This window comes from Trematomus bernacchii, unplaced genomic scaffold (assembly GCF_902827165.1).
Source record: "Trematomus bernacchii unplaced genomic scaffold, fTreBer1.1, whole genome shotgun sequence".
NCBI lineage: Eukaryota > Metazoa > Chordata > Actinopteri > Perciformes > Nototheniidae > Trematomus > Trematomus bernacchii.
The window spans coordinates 785,399-801,254 of record NW_022987648.1 but is presented as its reverse complement, the minus strand read 5'-3'; the positions used below and the strand labels follow the sequence as shown (position 1 = coordinate 801,254).

General features: G+C 41.5%; 2 protein-coding genes across 3 annotated transcripts in view; both read right to left on the bottom strand.

The window, feature by feature from the left end:
* Positions 1 to 3,151: 3,151 nt before the first annotated feature.
* On the bottom strand, positions 3,152 to 6,036 carry fgf9 (fibroblast growth factor 9). The gene is made up of 4 exons (XM_034134544.1): positions 5,748 to 6,036; positions 4,528 to 4,656; positions 4,274 to 4,377; positions 3,152 to 4,115 (listed from the first exon to the last, which is right to left on the bottom strand). The coding sequence occupies exons 1-4, from the start codon at positions 5,920 to 5,922 to the stop codon at positions 3,933 to 3,935; spliced, it is 591 nt and encodes a 196-aa protein (XP_033990435.1). The 5' UTR covers positions 5,923 to 6,036; the 3' UTR covers positions 3,152 to 3,932.
* A 4,482-nt stretch (positions 6,037 to 10,518) lies between these two features.
* The window catches only part of ccdc93 (coiled-coil domain containing 93), a 30,054-nt gene continuing 24,716 nt past the window's right edge, over positions 10,519 to 15,856 (bottom strand). The window contains exons 15-24 of one of the 2 annotated variants that reach the window (XM_034134295.1): positions 14,863 to 14,944; positions 14,688 to 14,762; positions 14,505 to 14,612; positions 13,280 to 13,388; positions 13,113 to 13,195; positions 12,966 to 13,003; positions 12,778 to 12,862; positions 12,425 to 12,538; positions 11,754 to 11,859; positions 10,519 to 11,090 (exon numbers count right to left, since the gene is read on the bottom strand). In XM_034134295.1, the coding sequence (XP_033990186.1) occupies positions 11,803 to 11,859; positions 12,425 to 12,538; positions 12,778 to 12,862; positions 12,966 to 13,003; positions 13,113 to 13,195; positions 13,280 to 13,388; positions 14,505 to 14,612; positions 14,688 to 14,762; positions 14,863 to 14,944 (751 nt within the window). In that variant the 3' untranslated portion in view covers positions 10,519 to 11,090; positions 11,754 to 11,802. The remainder of the gene's footprint in view (positions 11,091 to 11,753; positions 11,860 to 12,424; positions 12,539 to 12,777; positions 12,863 to 12,965; positions 13,004 to 13,112; positions 13,196 to 13,279; positions 13,389 to 14,504; positions 14,613 to 14,687; positions 14,763 to 14,862; positions 14,945 to 15,856) is intronic. The other variant, XM_034134296.1, reaches the window with a different exon arrangement.

Here is a 15,856-nt window from a genome sequence, read left to right as displayed (position 1 = left end):
GTCCCCTCAACTCCCTTTATCCCCTCGTTTTCCTGCCTTCTTCCTCCTCTCTCCGTCCTAATGGCTGCCTTCTTGCTGTGCCTATGCTTTGATACAAAGAGACACCTGAGCAGGTGAGTGCTGCTGGGGATCAGGTGACCCTACACCTCCCACTCTGGGGGTAGGGTGACATGCTCACGTGTCATTAAAGTGTCCTGGGAGTGTGTGAGGAGGCAGGAGGAGGAGGAGGGGGGGGGGCTGCTGGTCAGATACCCTCCAGTGGCTTCACTGTCCAGCTGCCATACACTTGCACTATAAGTTCATATCTGTTTACCCAGCCCCACATGTACTTCTGATTTGATGTGACAACGTTTATTTAAATTAGCTGCTATATGAATTTATAAAGCTAAATCCAACCTCCAGACATTTCCTCATAGGACCAAGCACCGAACCTGGGGGGACAGAGCCTTCTCCGTCGCTGCCCCCTCCCTCTGGAGCTCACTCCCCGATCTCACCATGTTCAAATCACAAATCAAAAATCACCTCTTCAAAACTGCTTTTAATCTGTAATTAATGTTGTGTTTTATATATTTTAAGTGTGTTGTTTTAATTATGTTTTTATGAATTTTAACTCTGTTAAATGTCTTTGACCTTCCAGAAATAAATAAATAAAAAGTATTATTATTGTTATTATTGTTATTATTATTATTATTATTATTCAATACAAGTTTAGCCGAGTTGATTTAAAGCAGTGTAAACTTCCATTTTCAGAGGGACTATTTCTTGAATAGAAAGTAGTTCCTACACAAACTGTTTGTGGATTGTTTCTGTAACAAAAAATCAGAGCTCATATCAACTAATCAGTAAGTAAGCTGGTTAGCCTGGCTAATACACTACCAGTCAAACGTTTGGACACACCTTCTCATTCCAAGTTCTTTATTTATTTACATTTTTTCTACATTGTAGATTTATACTGAAGACATCAAAACTATAAAGAGAGAATGCAATTCCCGAAGAAATTGCTAGTGGGAATGCTTTATGCTGAAAATGTGACGCTAAACTGCTATGCTGAAATGTAATGTGTAAGAAGAAAGTGAAGAATTTAGATTGAAATGATACATGAACACTGGGGGCTTGAATGTGTGATAAGAGAAGAAAAGAAAGTAAAAAGGCTTGGAAAAGCAGCAGAATATTTGAACTGCAAACTTTTGAACTAACTTGATGGTGAATGATCTGTCGCCATAGCAACAGCATTTGATGACACCCCATAATACGCTTAGATGCGTTGATGGCTGCATCGTTACCAAACCTGTGAAGTTTTGGGCCGTTTGGAACATTTTCACTGAAGTTATGAGAAAACCGTGTTTCATGGCGAGCATTGTGTTGCCATGGCAACGGCATTTGAAGAAACCCCATAATTGACGTAGAGCTGTTGAGGCATGGACCGGTGATATACAAGCGAAGTTTGGGGGACGATTGGACCGTGTCCATTGGACTTACAGCGACATCGTGCTTCATGGCGAGTGGTCTGATAGAGTGTGTGTGTGTGAGTATGAAATGAACAGTTAGAACTGACTGCTGTCAGTTGGAGTGATGACATCATCGTGTTCCATTACACAGGTGTTTATAGTTGAGCTAACGAGCTCTGTAGAGATCAAAGGTTTGCATTGTTCTGAATGAGAGATGAACCTCTTACATGTGAACGTTTTGTGGAAGAACGATAACAGATATCTGTGAAATTTCAAAACGTGAAGCATGTCAAGGAAGTTGAGTATCTGAAGTTTTTTGTGTACTTTCGGTTAATAATGTGGCCTTTTTGGCAGTTTAACTAAAGGTGTGCGGCTGCTGCTGTGAGGAAATATCAGCCTGAAATTACAATGGAAATGTTTTTGTCACTTCATGCCCTCAAGAGGCATTTTGTTTAATTATTTTTTGCTTAATTATTTGTCATTTTTCAAGCTACAAGATGTTTTCCTACATTTGTCATGAAAAAGTATGTCTCAGGAATGTAGGGTTTGGGAATTATGGCAGTTTTAAAAAAATATATGAAGGCACATTTCAAGATTTCCTACCCTCTAGCTGTGACATCACGCACTCTAGTTAATGTTACAATCTAAAGAAAGCCTCTTTACCAAGGTCTGAACAATGTTTAATATCTCTAAAAGTAAGAATCAGATTTAAAAGTTGTGTTACACGAATAATGTCAGAAAGATGTGTAACATTTTAAAGTTGGAATGAGGTTTCTGATTGAAAGTATGAATGAACAGTTAGCAGTTGAAGTCGCATGAAGATTGTTCAAGTCTGAAGATTTTCTCCATTGAATGGTTAAAAATGTGATTGTATTATGGGATGTATCTCTGGAATTATGAAAGTTATGAATAATCCAAATGATAGCCATCGATTCCCGACCGAACTGAACGTTTTGATGTTTGAACAGAGTTTCTGCGATGTTGAATGCAGGAGGAGAAGAGGTGCAAAGTTCCGGCAGAATAATAATAATTTTGTCCGTAAAAGAACATATAGTGGGAATGCTGTATCAGCATTCCATCTATATGTTCTAGTAAACAAAAAAGTGTTAAAACATCCAGAATATGATTTATATTTTGCTGGCTACTGCAGAATGCTGTGGTAGCCATGCTGGTTAAGTGTGCCTTGAATTCTGAATAAATCACCAACCCCCCACACGTCACACCTCCTCCATGCTTCACAGGGGAACCACACCGCTCACCCTCTCTGCGTCTCACAAAGACACACACGGCGGTTTGAACCAAAAATCTCAAATGTGGACTCATCAGACCAAAGTACAGATTTCCACTGTCTAATATCCATTCCTTGTGTTTCTGGGCCCAAACTATTCTCTTCTTCTTGTTGTTCATCCTCAGTAGTGGATCTTTGCAGCGACTGGACCATGAAGGCCCTAAGGCAAAAGGGGGCTACTTTGAAGAACCTAAAATAAAACTCATATTCTGGATTTATAAAAACTAGATAATTCCATATATGTTCTTTCATAGTTTTGATGTCTTCAGTATTAATCTACAAAGTAGAAACACATTTAAATAAACAAACACCATTGAATGAGAAGGTGTGTCCACACTTTTGACTCGTACTTTATATATACACTTAGCGAGCTTCTTCAGAAATGACTGACGTTTTTTTATTTCCAATCATCCAATACAATCTGATACAGACTACTTAAACACAATATGATTATACAAATATATATATTTCATTTATCATCACAGTCTGCAATGCATTATAAAACATCAATAAATAAACAAATACTTCAGAAACAAAATGTTCATGATAAATAATGTGCAGATTTACTAAGGTCAAAACCGATGCTGTATAAAAGCTGCCACTGTCGCTTTATCATCCATCAATACTTGTAAAATACAGACCATTCTTATTATTGCTACAAATGATTTTGTGCGAACAATACTTCACTTATTTGGAACCCAACTCAGCACATTCAGTGGACAGCTTCACAGAGTTCCCTGTACACATCACACAAAGTCATAGATCCTACAGAAATACTGATCAGCAGTAAAGGACTGAGACAGTCACGCTCCTTTAAAAGGTGTCAGTTCTGCACTCTTGCGCTTCAGAAGACTCATCCTGTGCATTAAATAGTTTGAAGAACATTTACTCCGTCGCCTGACTCCTGTTCAGTGCCAGCAGCAGTGATGATGCTGCTCAGACGGTCAGGTCTCAGCGGGCAGAGAGGTTGCAGTGTGGGTCTCAGTTCACTGTTCGTACCTACAGGAAATAGGTATCACACAATCACACTCATTGTGTCTCTTGGATGTGGAACTAGTTTCACTTTGTGCATGTTGCAGTCTTAAGCCCAGCTGCCATGTGGAATTTCTACACTGTTGCTTTTTTCACCAGTGTTTTCACAATGTTGGCAACCATATTCCTAATTTGCCCCCAACTGAGAGGAAGCTGGACCCTGATCAGCCTGTTCTCCGGGGTAGAAAGTGGGTGCAGGACTGGTGGCGGCCCACACTGTTGCCCCTCCGGGGCGCTCCTTTATGGGAAAGAGCCAGGTAGATGTCAGGGTGAGAGAGGGAGGAGTAGGTGTTGTAGTGATTCTCCTCCAGGTTCTCCTTTAACAGGCACTCGTCAGAAAACTTCTCCTGCAAAAGAGAAGTCAAAGATAAATGTAATATATCTGATGTGATGCAGCCCTGTCATATATTAGAGTGGGGAAAGTCTAAATGGATTCCTATGTAACAGACTTGGTTCTGCATCACATTGTAATGTGAGATGTGTGAGTGTGCGGTGGGCTACATACCGCTCCATACGGCAGCCCCTCTGCACTCAAGCAGAGGTACAGGCCGCTCTTCACGCCTCTGACCCCCACCACTCCATGTTTCATCGCAAACACCTTCAGCCAACCTTGAGGAGACGGAGAAATGAGGGATGGATGCATCACAGATAGTCTTCACATCTCAGTCTCAAATATGAATGTATAAACAGTCTGCAAACATTATATAGAAAGCAGGTTTGAACAGTTGTCACTTTGACACATGGCAGTGGTTAACTCACAATGCTCGGTGGGTTTGTGGACCCCTCCTACAGAGCCACTGGCCGGAATCTGGAGATGGTAGCCAATCCCAACACGGCAGTAGAGCAGCTGCTGTTTGACCCCTCCTCTCATTGGATGAGGGCCAGAACCTGTGTACAGGTGATTGGTTGTTGAGAATCAAATACACTGTATAGTTTCTTCCAGGAGGATTGATTCTCTTTTGACAAAGAGTCTGTATTTATTTTTATGCAATAATGACATCTTGCAGTGTGGTTGCAAAACATTTGAGGGGATTCCCTTCAGTTCCAGTCAACTGCACACAAAGTGCTGCAGCTGCTTCGAGTACAGCAATACAACACTCAAGTTCTGTTATTGTCATCATTCTAGAATCTAGAACATCCTGGCAGGGAGAGTTCTGGTTCTAGTTCTGAAGTCCAGCTCAGGCTAACATTAGCATTGAATAGCCTGAGTTAGACAGATCAAGTGAGTATCTTCCAGATTTACAATCTTCTTTTAGTGACATTTCTTCAGTTGGCACAGTGTTGCTGATAGAGGGACATTCGCTGGCAGTCTCATGTGGTTTGCTAATGAAACCAAACCCCAGACAGAACCCTACACAGAACCCTACACAGAACCCTACACAGAACCCTACACAGAACCCTACACACACATAATAGCTTCATCTAATTCCTAGAATTCATTCTTATAAAGAATCAGTTGAATGAAGCAAAATGTGTCAAAATGTTATCAACACAAAAACGTCAGAGTGCTGAGTACATTTACTACATCATTTACTTTATGTACATTTTACCTTGTACTTCTACCCCACTGGAATTCAGAGTTAAATATTGTACTTTTACTTCACTAAATGTATGTAGTACCTTAAGTTACTTTGCAGATATAGATGAATAATAACCAATATGATCAACACTTAAATAAGATAAGTACGATTGTGAAATGGACCAATTTGAAGAATGAGTACTTTTACTTTTGGTACTTTCAGTATATTTCCATGCCAATACTTTTGTACTTTTACTTGAGTATCCTTTTGAATGCAGGACTTTTACTTGTAACAGAGTATTGCTACATTGTGGTACTTCTACTTTTACTCAAGTCCAAGATCTTCCAGCTCACACGGGTAATCGCCTTTTAGCACATCAACATAACTTCTGTTGATGATGCTTTTCCTCCTGAGGACAAAGTCAAACTAAAGCTAAAGAGTTTCTCAGGTGACTCTTACCTTTCCCTTTCAGCAGGGTGTCCCTCATGTGCAGCCTCCACAGGCCTCGGAGGCGGGTGCTGGGGTCCTCAGGTGAGCCCGCCACTTCCTGTTTCTTTGCGCCCACACCGAACATGAGGAGCAGCTGGAAGCCGGGCAGCAGCATCAGCAAGGAGACATTCATATTGAAACACATCAGACAGACAGATCCAGCCACACTGTCCGACACACAGACATGTCCACTGGGGGGGGGGGTTAGTCCTGGGGTTAGTGTCTGTCTAACAGCTCCAGGTCAGCCTCCTCTTCCTCTCCTGTTTAACTCTGAAAACACTTGAGCTGCCTTCTCTGCTCATTCCCTCCACACTCACTTCCTGCTTTTATGTCCTCGCCGCCTCTTTCTCCCCTCAGCCACTGACTGACAGTGACACAGTGAGATACTCATCTTTATCAGTGCCATATCACAAATCCTGCTAGCAACAGCCGTAACATGTGATGTTCTCTGAAGCTGCGGCACAGAGCAGCTTGTATTTCACTAACACCACATCTCTGCCTGAACTTTATAGTTTTGCTGTAACCACTTAAGGATGGAGGAACGTTCAGTCATGAAACTTATGCCCGATTACTGTTTGGGTGTAGCCTGCGTACATGAACATGTTTACATGTTTTTATGTTGCCCAATCAGGCCTCTGACGGCGAAGAGACATGCAAACTGTTTGTCCCGTATCACAATCACTGAGATAGCAGAGCACAGAGCTGATAGAGGGAGCAGGGAAGAACTGCACTCATGATTCACACAAATACCAGTTCAAGATGAAAAGGTGGACTCAACTTAGTCACAGGTTTCTAGCCGTACAAACACACCACATGGCCAAAGATACTGCCCTGGATGTGGATTGTGATCACAGATGTTCATGTTGAACTGTGTGCAGGAGTCCTGAAACCTGGACATGAGTCAGCATTCTACCGTGTCTTCTCATATCAAAGTCAATGGTTTTCTGAATGTGTTTTTGGTTTTCAGCCTGAAATAAGGGCTGTGGTTAACACAAGCTTTTCCTGTTCTGTTATATGACATACAATATGTCAGTAAATACCCCACTGGTGAGTGTCAGAAGCTTCTTTGTGTCATAAAATCAAAAGTGTCAGAACATCCTCACGTCGCAACATTAGCCGTCTTTAGATTGGCAGTGGCTATGGCTCTGGTGCTGATCTGCCAATCAGGGGGTCAGCAGCCCGATCCCACTTCCTAACAACATGGGCAAGAGACTCGACCCCACAATGATCCCATAGGCTTTGACTGTATGTAAATTGCTTTGGATTAAAAAGTCAGTTAAATAATAGAAGTAAAACATAATAACAAATATCTTAATAGCATATTACATCTGGAGATTTCATTTATGCCTTAAAATCATAAAGTGGTGTTAATATGTAGAGATTATCCTGCTGAACAAAATGTGTAAGCATTATAAATGTGTGTATTCCAAAATTCTTATTTTATATTCTGAAATCCAATGGGAAAGTCCTCTCTCTTTTAATGGAGGGAGCCCCTGCTAGCTTACCTCCGGGTCGGCCCACAGCACCCGTCACCACTGCACCACTCTAACGGTCAGGACTGTTCTTCCACACCTCACTGGCAGAGCACTTTCAGCATGGAGCTGGCTCTGTGCACGGGGGCATTGTCATGTTGAGACAGGAGAGGGTTACATACCTTTATAAAATGTATTTCTGGCGTAAATTCATACTGCATCAGTGAATAGTATAAACCTGTTGCAGGGCACATGCAAGGTGTTTTTGGTAGCTGTGCTATTAACATGTTAATTTGCTACATATCCACACAAACAAACAAAGTGTGCAATCCAATGAATGTTAATCTAACTGGGTTTTGATAGATAACATATCTCTTTTTCTTCTCTCAATTATTTTATTTCTATTGTGCACTCTAATCAATATTAATCTAACTATTGTTCGTTTATACATTTTAAGAATGGCGTTTATCTTTTTTGAGAATGAGTTCTTATTTGATTTAATGTATTTGTGTCTACAACAGATGATACAAATGTTTGTGTCAGTAAATGTGTACTAACAGAGGCGGGGGGTGTTTGTGAAAATAACGGGGACAGAGCTGCTGTCAGACGAACAGCTGTGCAGCGTCATCACAAACGGACGTCGCTTTAGTGCCACAGTGACGCGTCCTAAAACCCGGAAGTAAGTTAGCATTTTACCACTTCCAGTTCCTTCGACAAAAACCAACGCAATTTCTCCATAGGATTTTGGAAAATAGCTGGAAATAAGGTCTGTGGTGGACACAAATTGAAGAGACAGATCACGTTTTGTTCAGCCGGATAATATCCACATGTCTACCCTACTTTTATCATTTTAATCGATAGATTTATGATTCGAAAATGATAAAAGTAGGGTAGACACAGGGCCGACCCTGGCCAACTTGGGGCTCCAAGCGACATTGTGAGATGAGCCCCCCCCCCCCCCCCCCCACCGACATTGTGAGATGAGGCCCCCCCCCCCCCCAACCGACAGGAGTGAAAACCATTTTTTTGGAAACAAAGTACTTTGCAAATATAATTCCTGTTTATTATTATTATCAACACAGTTACTTTTTATACAGTGAGGTAAATGGTAAATGTGCATGTATGTCGTTCAGTATGCGTTTACAGGTGAATACGTCTGCATTTCCTGCCAAATACTAGCCTCAAAAAGATTAAAATATAATTAATGCAAATAAACTACTTCTACTAATAATAATAATCATAATCAATTCAATAATATAAATACTATATTATTTTATTATAATATAGTTGTAATATAGTCAAGACAAAACATGCTTATTACATGCTCAAACACTGATATTTCTTAAATCTGTATTCAAATGTAGTTCCCTCTGTCAGCAATGTATCAACAACTACACACACATTTCTATCAGTATTTCTCTGTGTTGTGGTTGACATGATGATGACTGTTAGGAGTTAAGGGGAGAGGCTGAGCATCACCATGAAATGTGCAAATTGACATAAAAATGAATAAAAGGGGAACAAATGCTCCATGTTTTTTAGGCTGTAAACTTGAACTGTTATGTAAGCCAACTAGACAGACCGTGTATCACTCTCCCTCCTGTACATTAGCAGATAAAAGGCATCAAATACTTGAATGAATGGTAAATAAAGAATGCTGGAAATAACTGCATCTCCATATGTCCTATATGCTATGCAGAGACTGCCTTCTTCATGCGCTGAGAACTGCGCACAAGCCGAGCTCATAAGCTGAGGCCCCCTGCGCGAGGCCCCTTGCACAATGTGAGGCCCCATGCAGCCTGCATGATCGGCCTGTAGGGAGGGACGGCCCTGGGTAGACATGTGGAGATTATCCGAATGAACAAAACGTGATCTGTCTCTTCAATGTGTGTCCACCACAGACCTTATTTCCAGCTATTTTCCAAAATCCTATGGAGAAATTGCGTTGGTTTTTGTCGAAGGAACCGGAAGGAGTTTACTTCCAGGTTTTAGGATGCGTCACTGTGGCACTCTATTGCTCTTAAAACTCATTTCCCTGCTTCTCGTGGTTTCCTTACATCTCTCCATGCTTCCCTGGTTGGAGGGACTAAACGCAGGGAAACGACGCAAGTGAGGAACGCAAGGATTTCATTTAACCGAAGTGAGATGCAGCCTAGGAGAGCTGGATAGGGTCCTCAGCCCATCAGCAGGACCAGTATCTGCTCCTTTGTACAAGGAGGAACAGGAGGAGCACTGCCAGAGCCCTACAAAATGACCTCCGGCTTGGTCATTGGCAGGTCGGCCTCTGGCGCCCTGTGCTTTTCACAGATGAGAGCAGGTTCCCCCTGAGCACATCAGACGTGAAAGGGTCTGAAGAAGCCCTGGAGAATGTTTTGCTGCCTGTAACATCGTTCAGCATGACTGCTTTGGTGGTGGTTTAGTGATGGTCTGGGGAGGCATACCCATGGAGGGACGCACAGACCTCTCTACAGGCTGGAGACCAGCACCCTGACTGCCATTAGGTATCGGGATTAAGTCATATGATGTCCTGATGAACAGAAACACAAGCAGCCCGCTGGACTCAGATCTCTAGAACCTCATCACTCCTCCGCTGTTCAGATACAAGTCCAGACTGCGGCTGTTTGTTGATACCATAGGTTGATGGTTGATTCATGTCGTCTTCTGTTTGCTTTAATCGAGGCTACGTGGTTCTGCAGCGCCCCCATCGTCAGTAAATGGAAGTATTACAAAGAACCCCGTTTAGTGCAGTTATTTCACACGTTTTGTTATATACACAGCTCGAAAAAAATTACTGAGGTCCGGACCTCGGTGACCTCAATGGTGGATACGGCCCTGCCTCAGACTGTCCAGGAGCTCAGTGATGCCCTGGTCCAGATCTGGGAGGAGATCCCTCAGGATGCAATGAATACACAGTACTGAGTAACATTTTGAGTTGCTGAAAAAATGGACTAGCCGGCCGCATTATTTTTCCACTTTGGTTTTCGGGGTGTTTTTGAATTCAGCCCTCTGTAGGTTGATCATTTTCATTTCCATCAAACGATGTGGCTTTCGTTCCAAACACATTACCCAGCCCTTATCAGTATAGATATCCAGCATGATTTATTTTCCCACTGAGATCTGATGTGTTTTCCAAGTGTTCCTTAAAAAATGTATTTAGCCTTGACGCCACTTTTTTGGAACTATGCCATCCCCCCATTAAAGAACCACTACAGGAGAGGATGTGCATGTCAGAGATGAGCCAAACACGTCACCACTCAAAATACTTTAACTTAAGGTTGTAATGAATATTTTAATATACATTTGTTATTTTCTTACAGTGGAACTTCTGTTTTCTTTTTATTTAGGTTGGGTAACGTTAGCCACCATCATACCAGCACCAAGCGCTACAACAGCAAAACCTTTGAGAGTATTACACTGGGCAAGATTGTAGTTCATGAATTCAAATATTGAGTTTGTATCAGGAAACATTACATTTGAAAATGTTACATCAACAATTCATTAACAACAGGGTAACTGCATCTGTTAAAGGAGAACTGCACCAATTTGACACATCAGTGTGTTCACAGGCATTCAGGAGCACTTCAGGCATTCAAGTTGGCGGCCAAGTTGCACTGTGGGTAATGTATAGGCACCAGGTTTTAACAAGGAAGAAGAATGTGTCAAGTAAAACAGGAGATATCTCTGATGATGCTGCAACACTTCAGATTTGTATAAAAGGACGTTGGTGTGATCAAGATTGGAGGTGCTACACAGGATGTTTCCTTCACAGATTCATCATGTGACGGGAGACTTCTGATAGTATGCTGTCTTCAATCAGCAGGGGCTGACAGAACATTAGTATCTGAAATGAGTCACAGCAAAGCATGTCAATCCTGAATAGAAAGATTGATTTATTTATGAAATACTTGTTGTACATGGTCATTAAGACATGAGGAGTCTGCAAACTTCAGAGGCACATAAGAACAGATTAGAAGATGATTGATGTTTAAAGCTGCACTAGGGAACCTCTCATGTTCTAATAACATTTAAGGACTTTAGTTCCAAACATTCTACAAGATGACATCAGCAAGAACCTAGACCTAGTGTGTGTTGCACAGTGCAGTCCCACATGATCCACATGAAGTCATGGTGGATGGATCTATACCTATAAAAGGTGTAGTTAGCGTTGCAGCCCCAATGAGCAATAATATCTAACACATTGTGGGGATTCATAGGATTATTATGTTCATGTACATACTCAACACCTTCTTTTGAGAAGAATGGGCTTAGTAGATACTAACAAATTGGTTTGTAATTTGTGATCATTGCGGAGAAGGACATCAAATATGCAAAACATTTTAGAGCTTCTTTTGACCTATAAAAGTCATTTGTGTTTTTCAGTCAGCTGGAATTAGCACGTGTAGAGCACAGGCTTTTGAATGTGAGTGGTTACGTGTTGGCTTTCAACTGTATCAGAAATAAAGAAGAGAAATGAAACAAATAGTGGAATGTATAGCTCTCATACTTATGTCATGTAGATTACACGTTTGGGTTTAGAACCAGTGGAACAAGCTCTAAGAAGCCCCTTTCGCTCGGAGTTTGGACAGCAGCATCTCGTTCTTCCGACACTCCTGGTGACAAGAGCAAGAGCATCATCATCATCATCATTATCATATCAATAACCTACTGTTCTTCCTGCTTATTCATACTTAGACAGTTGTTTTGACATGAATTATGATCTCAATGTGCATACAGTGGTAGTACCGCAACAATGATCAATGCCCTTTAAAGAGGCCCTATTCTGCTTCTGGGGGTGTTTCCTCTCCAGTAGTGTGCTATATAGGTGCAAGTGCATGTCAATGGTCTGCAAAGGCTAACACCTCTGTGTTCAGGAAGAGGGAGTTTCTCTCCCACACACACTCTTGTTCTGGATTTATAATAACTAATAACAAGCCAACATGCTATAATATGCAAGCTTATTAGCAACAGGTTAATATGTTAATAATGTGTTAATTGTATGATTATAATCCTTGTGTTCAAATAATATATGTTATATTTGTGTAAACCCTGCTCATATCGCTGAGGGTGCTAATCCCAAGCTAACCATTACACTATGTTAAGTGTTCTTACCAGTTGAACAGTCTGCCTCACAGTGAAACTAATGCAGCAGCAGCTGGTAGCTCATGTTCTTCTCACCTCTTTAAAGTCCTTGACTGTTTTGAAGTAAAGCCTCTGCTTGTCCAGCAGCTCCAGGTACTCGTCGTTCAGCTGATCTCTCCTCATTTTGTTTTCCTGCTTCTTCTTCTCCATCTGGAAGAGCAGAGGAAGCAGGCATCACAAGAAATACTGCCACAGCTTGTGTTGAAACGCTGGTAAGAAGGTTTCTCTGTTTGTTCTGATCAACAATGTCGCCATGTCATGTTCCTTAATGTCAGCATTTACCTTGGTGAGTACATTCTTATCATAATCATAGAGATAAAAGAACATTAAGACAAATCAATGAAACCCGAGGGGTCACAGGGTGAAAGGACCCTTTCAGAGAGTTCTACCTTGATGCGGTTCTGTTTGATTCCCTCCACTATTTGCTCCATCTGTCGGAGGAACTGCTCCTTGGCTGCTGAAGACGACATGGCCCTGAACAACAGCACAGCAAGTTACAGTCCTTCACTTTACACCCTCATCAGCTACACCACTCTCATATTACAAACATTCACCACAGAAGTATATTCATACTTACTGGTGGAAGTTGTCGTGAATAGAATTCAGCAGATTCACCTTCAGAAATAAAGCATTCATATTGAGAGCACATATCATCTGGTGAATTTAGTTCAAGTTGGACTAGAACCATGATATTGGAAATGATTTCAACAATGAGGGTACTTACCTCCTTCTCCAGATAAACCTTCTTGTCGTCCAGCGTGTTGTACAGTGTGAAGAACTGCTTAGTCTCTTTATGTGTTGCAGAAACTGAAAGGAACAAAACAAATTGGCATGTATTGCCTTTGTTTCCGTTCTGGCACTGGTTTGATCAGAGATGGAGGAGGAACCCACCCTGGCTGTAGAGTTCGATGAACCTCTTCTGGTACTGGGTGAGCTCCGCCCGGCTCGGCACCTCATCGATGTTCCTCTGCAGGATGGCGATCTCACGGTTCCTGCGAGCCTGAACACAGTCAGCCTGTCTCAGAGGCATTCAGCCCACACAGTAGTGCCTTTCACAGCCCACAGCTCAGAGTGTTCGGATTCTGGCAACTGAACCAAACACTGTTCCAAAGGCACATTTCATGTGCCACATGTCTATGAATGTTTGAAGCGAATGCACCCGCATGTTTTTGTTGTTCTAATATAATGTCAAATGTGGAGCTTTTGTTTCTTTTGTTTGTTTTTATAATGCCTCCTGTAGCACCTTGGGATTGCTTTTAGCAATGAAAGGTGCTTTACAAATCAAATGTATTATTCTTATTATTACTGAAATGATCTGAAAAGCCTTTGACTCAATATAGTTAGCAGAAATAAGTGAAAAACCAAACTAATACAGAATGCATTTACTAACAGGTACTATGTGTAGCCAACGTCTCCTAATATCCTTTGTGTCTCCCAGTGATGTGACATGTGAGGCCACATGCACTTTGTTTCACTCACACATCACAGGAGGATTATTCTGCTACAGAAAGAACCCAAACATGTGTCGACATATTGAATAATATAATGCTAAATTCCAGCATTATGATAACTCCTTTCAACCACTGGGTTGTCATAACAATGCCTCCTTGTATTTGATGATCATATGGCTTTGCTGGTACATTTTAAATCTGCAAAATAACTGTAGCTATTAATGGAGTTAATTCAGAATACACTGCTTTCCTCTCAAGTGTAACAGATGAGAAACATTGTGAAGCATGAGGTGGTGATAATAAATAAAGGCTCTGGTGCTTAAGTACAATAAATGACTGAATGTACTCCTACTTACTTTGCAACACAAAATAATGTCCTAATTTAGATATAACTGCTGCAGGTCTGCGTCATGTCTGATGTGCTTTCCCACAAAGACAAGATGACAACTCTGCTGTAAACGGAATTATTTGCATTATAACTATAATGATCAGGTATACTGTAGAGAAGCCTGGGGCAGATCAAACCAGGAAATGAAACCACCAATATTCTTTGTATTATTTTAACTACTCTCAATTTGTCTTATCTGTAGTCTGTTATCTGCTGCTTTGACCTCATTCGTCCAGTTCCTTCTTATCTTGTGTTGTGTTACATGTGAAGAAGTTACCATGAGCAGACGGATCTTCTGTAGTTTCTCTCTGTCTGTGTTGTACTGTTTGTCTATCAGCTGGTTCCTCTCCTGAGAAAAGACACAGAGGAGGGGATAGAGTGCAAACTGTGATTATTATTATTTCCTCTTAGAATGAATGTGTTTTATATGCTGTGCTGCATAGTGAATATAGGACATTACCTTCTCCTCGTCTGTGTCCTGTCCTGATGCCATCTTCAAGTCTTCTATGTTCTGCTGTAGACGGGCCATCTCTTCCTGGATACACATTCCATCATCATTTAACAGTGTCAAATCCTACTTGTTTCCGGTACTAACACCCAGCGGTGTGAGCATGTTAGTGTGCTGATGAACTCACTCTGCAGTGTGTGCGGAACTCCTGCTCCTGCTGCTTCAGGTTCTCATTCATCGTCACCAAAGCCCTGAGCTTCTCCAGAGAGCTGTGAGCAGAACAAAGCATATTTACATGGACTGTCCCTTTAATCCAAGGGCAGCGGCGGCCCCCCCTGCAGCAGCGGCCCCCCCTTCAGCAGCCTGTATGTGTATGTATACTGCTCGCTGAGCATACATTTGACATGTGAAAAGTATGCATCCAATCCTTAAAAACATGCCTTTGGAAAGATGTTTGGGATTTCACAGTCAGCAGACATGCATTATAATCTCATGAAAATCTAACATGTTGTTCTCATGTCTGCATAAGCATGTGATTTTATGTAAAAGCATCACTCACACTCATAATGGCATTAAAAAAGCTCCCCCCCACTGCTAACTAGACATTCTAAACTCACCACTCCCTGTCTCCACAGGTACCAGATAGTACACAAGCATTGAGGGTTCTTTCTTTAAAAGTCCTGTCATGTCTGAATGCAGCCGGGATGAACATTAGAGTCACCTATCTGAGCGACAAAAGGTCAGCAGTGTTACATGTTCTACCAGTGGAGCGGCCATTCCTTCATGGTGCCACAGGAGGTCAGTAACAGCTTTGTTTTGGGATTTCTTCACAAGATAAGATATACTTTATTGATCCCATGCTCAACATTAAAAGGGTTTTTGCATTATGTTAGCATTTGAATGGCTTCATTGCAACTGTGCTCAATAAATAATAATGAACATTTGACTCCTCATACTGGGTTGTTCTCATACTAGTGCCAGAAGCACAACCACTGGTTTGTATTAGCCTACCACATGTGAGATGTCCAACTTGTGTATTAAACCTCACTTATAGTCTCTACTAAATCTTCTTTGAAATGTTTCTTTCCTGAGGCTCAAGTTCCTAAATAAATGAACAGACAGACAGGAGGAAATATACACTGACCCAAATCACAGAGGCCATGAGGATCCAATGACACAAA

Bases quoted from the DNA above. Each gene is read 5' to 3' on its own strand.
- fgf9 (XM_034134544.1), bottom strand. From the start codon at position 5,922: ATGTGTTTCAATATGAATGTCTCCTTGCTGATGCTGCTGCCCGGCTTC. The intron at 4,657-5,747 runs GTAAGAGTCACC...ACCTGTACACAG, and splicing joins CACCCTGCTGAAAGGGAAAG to GTTCTGGCCCTCATCCAATG. The intron at 4,378-4,527 runs GTGAGTTAACCA...CGTCTCCTCAAG, and splicing joins CCACAAACCCACCGAGCATT to GTTGGCTGAAGGTGTTTGCG.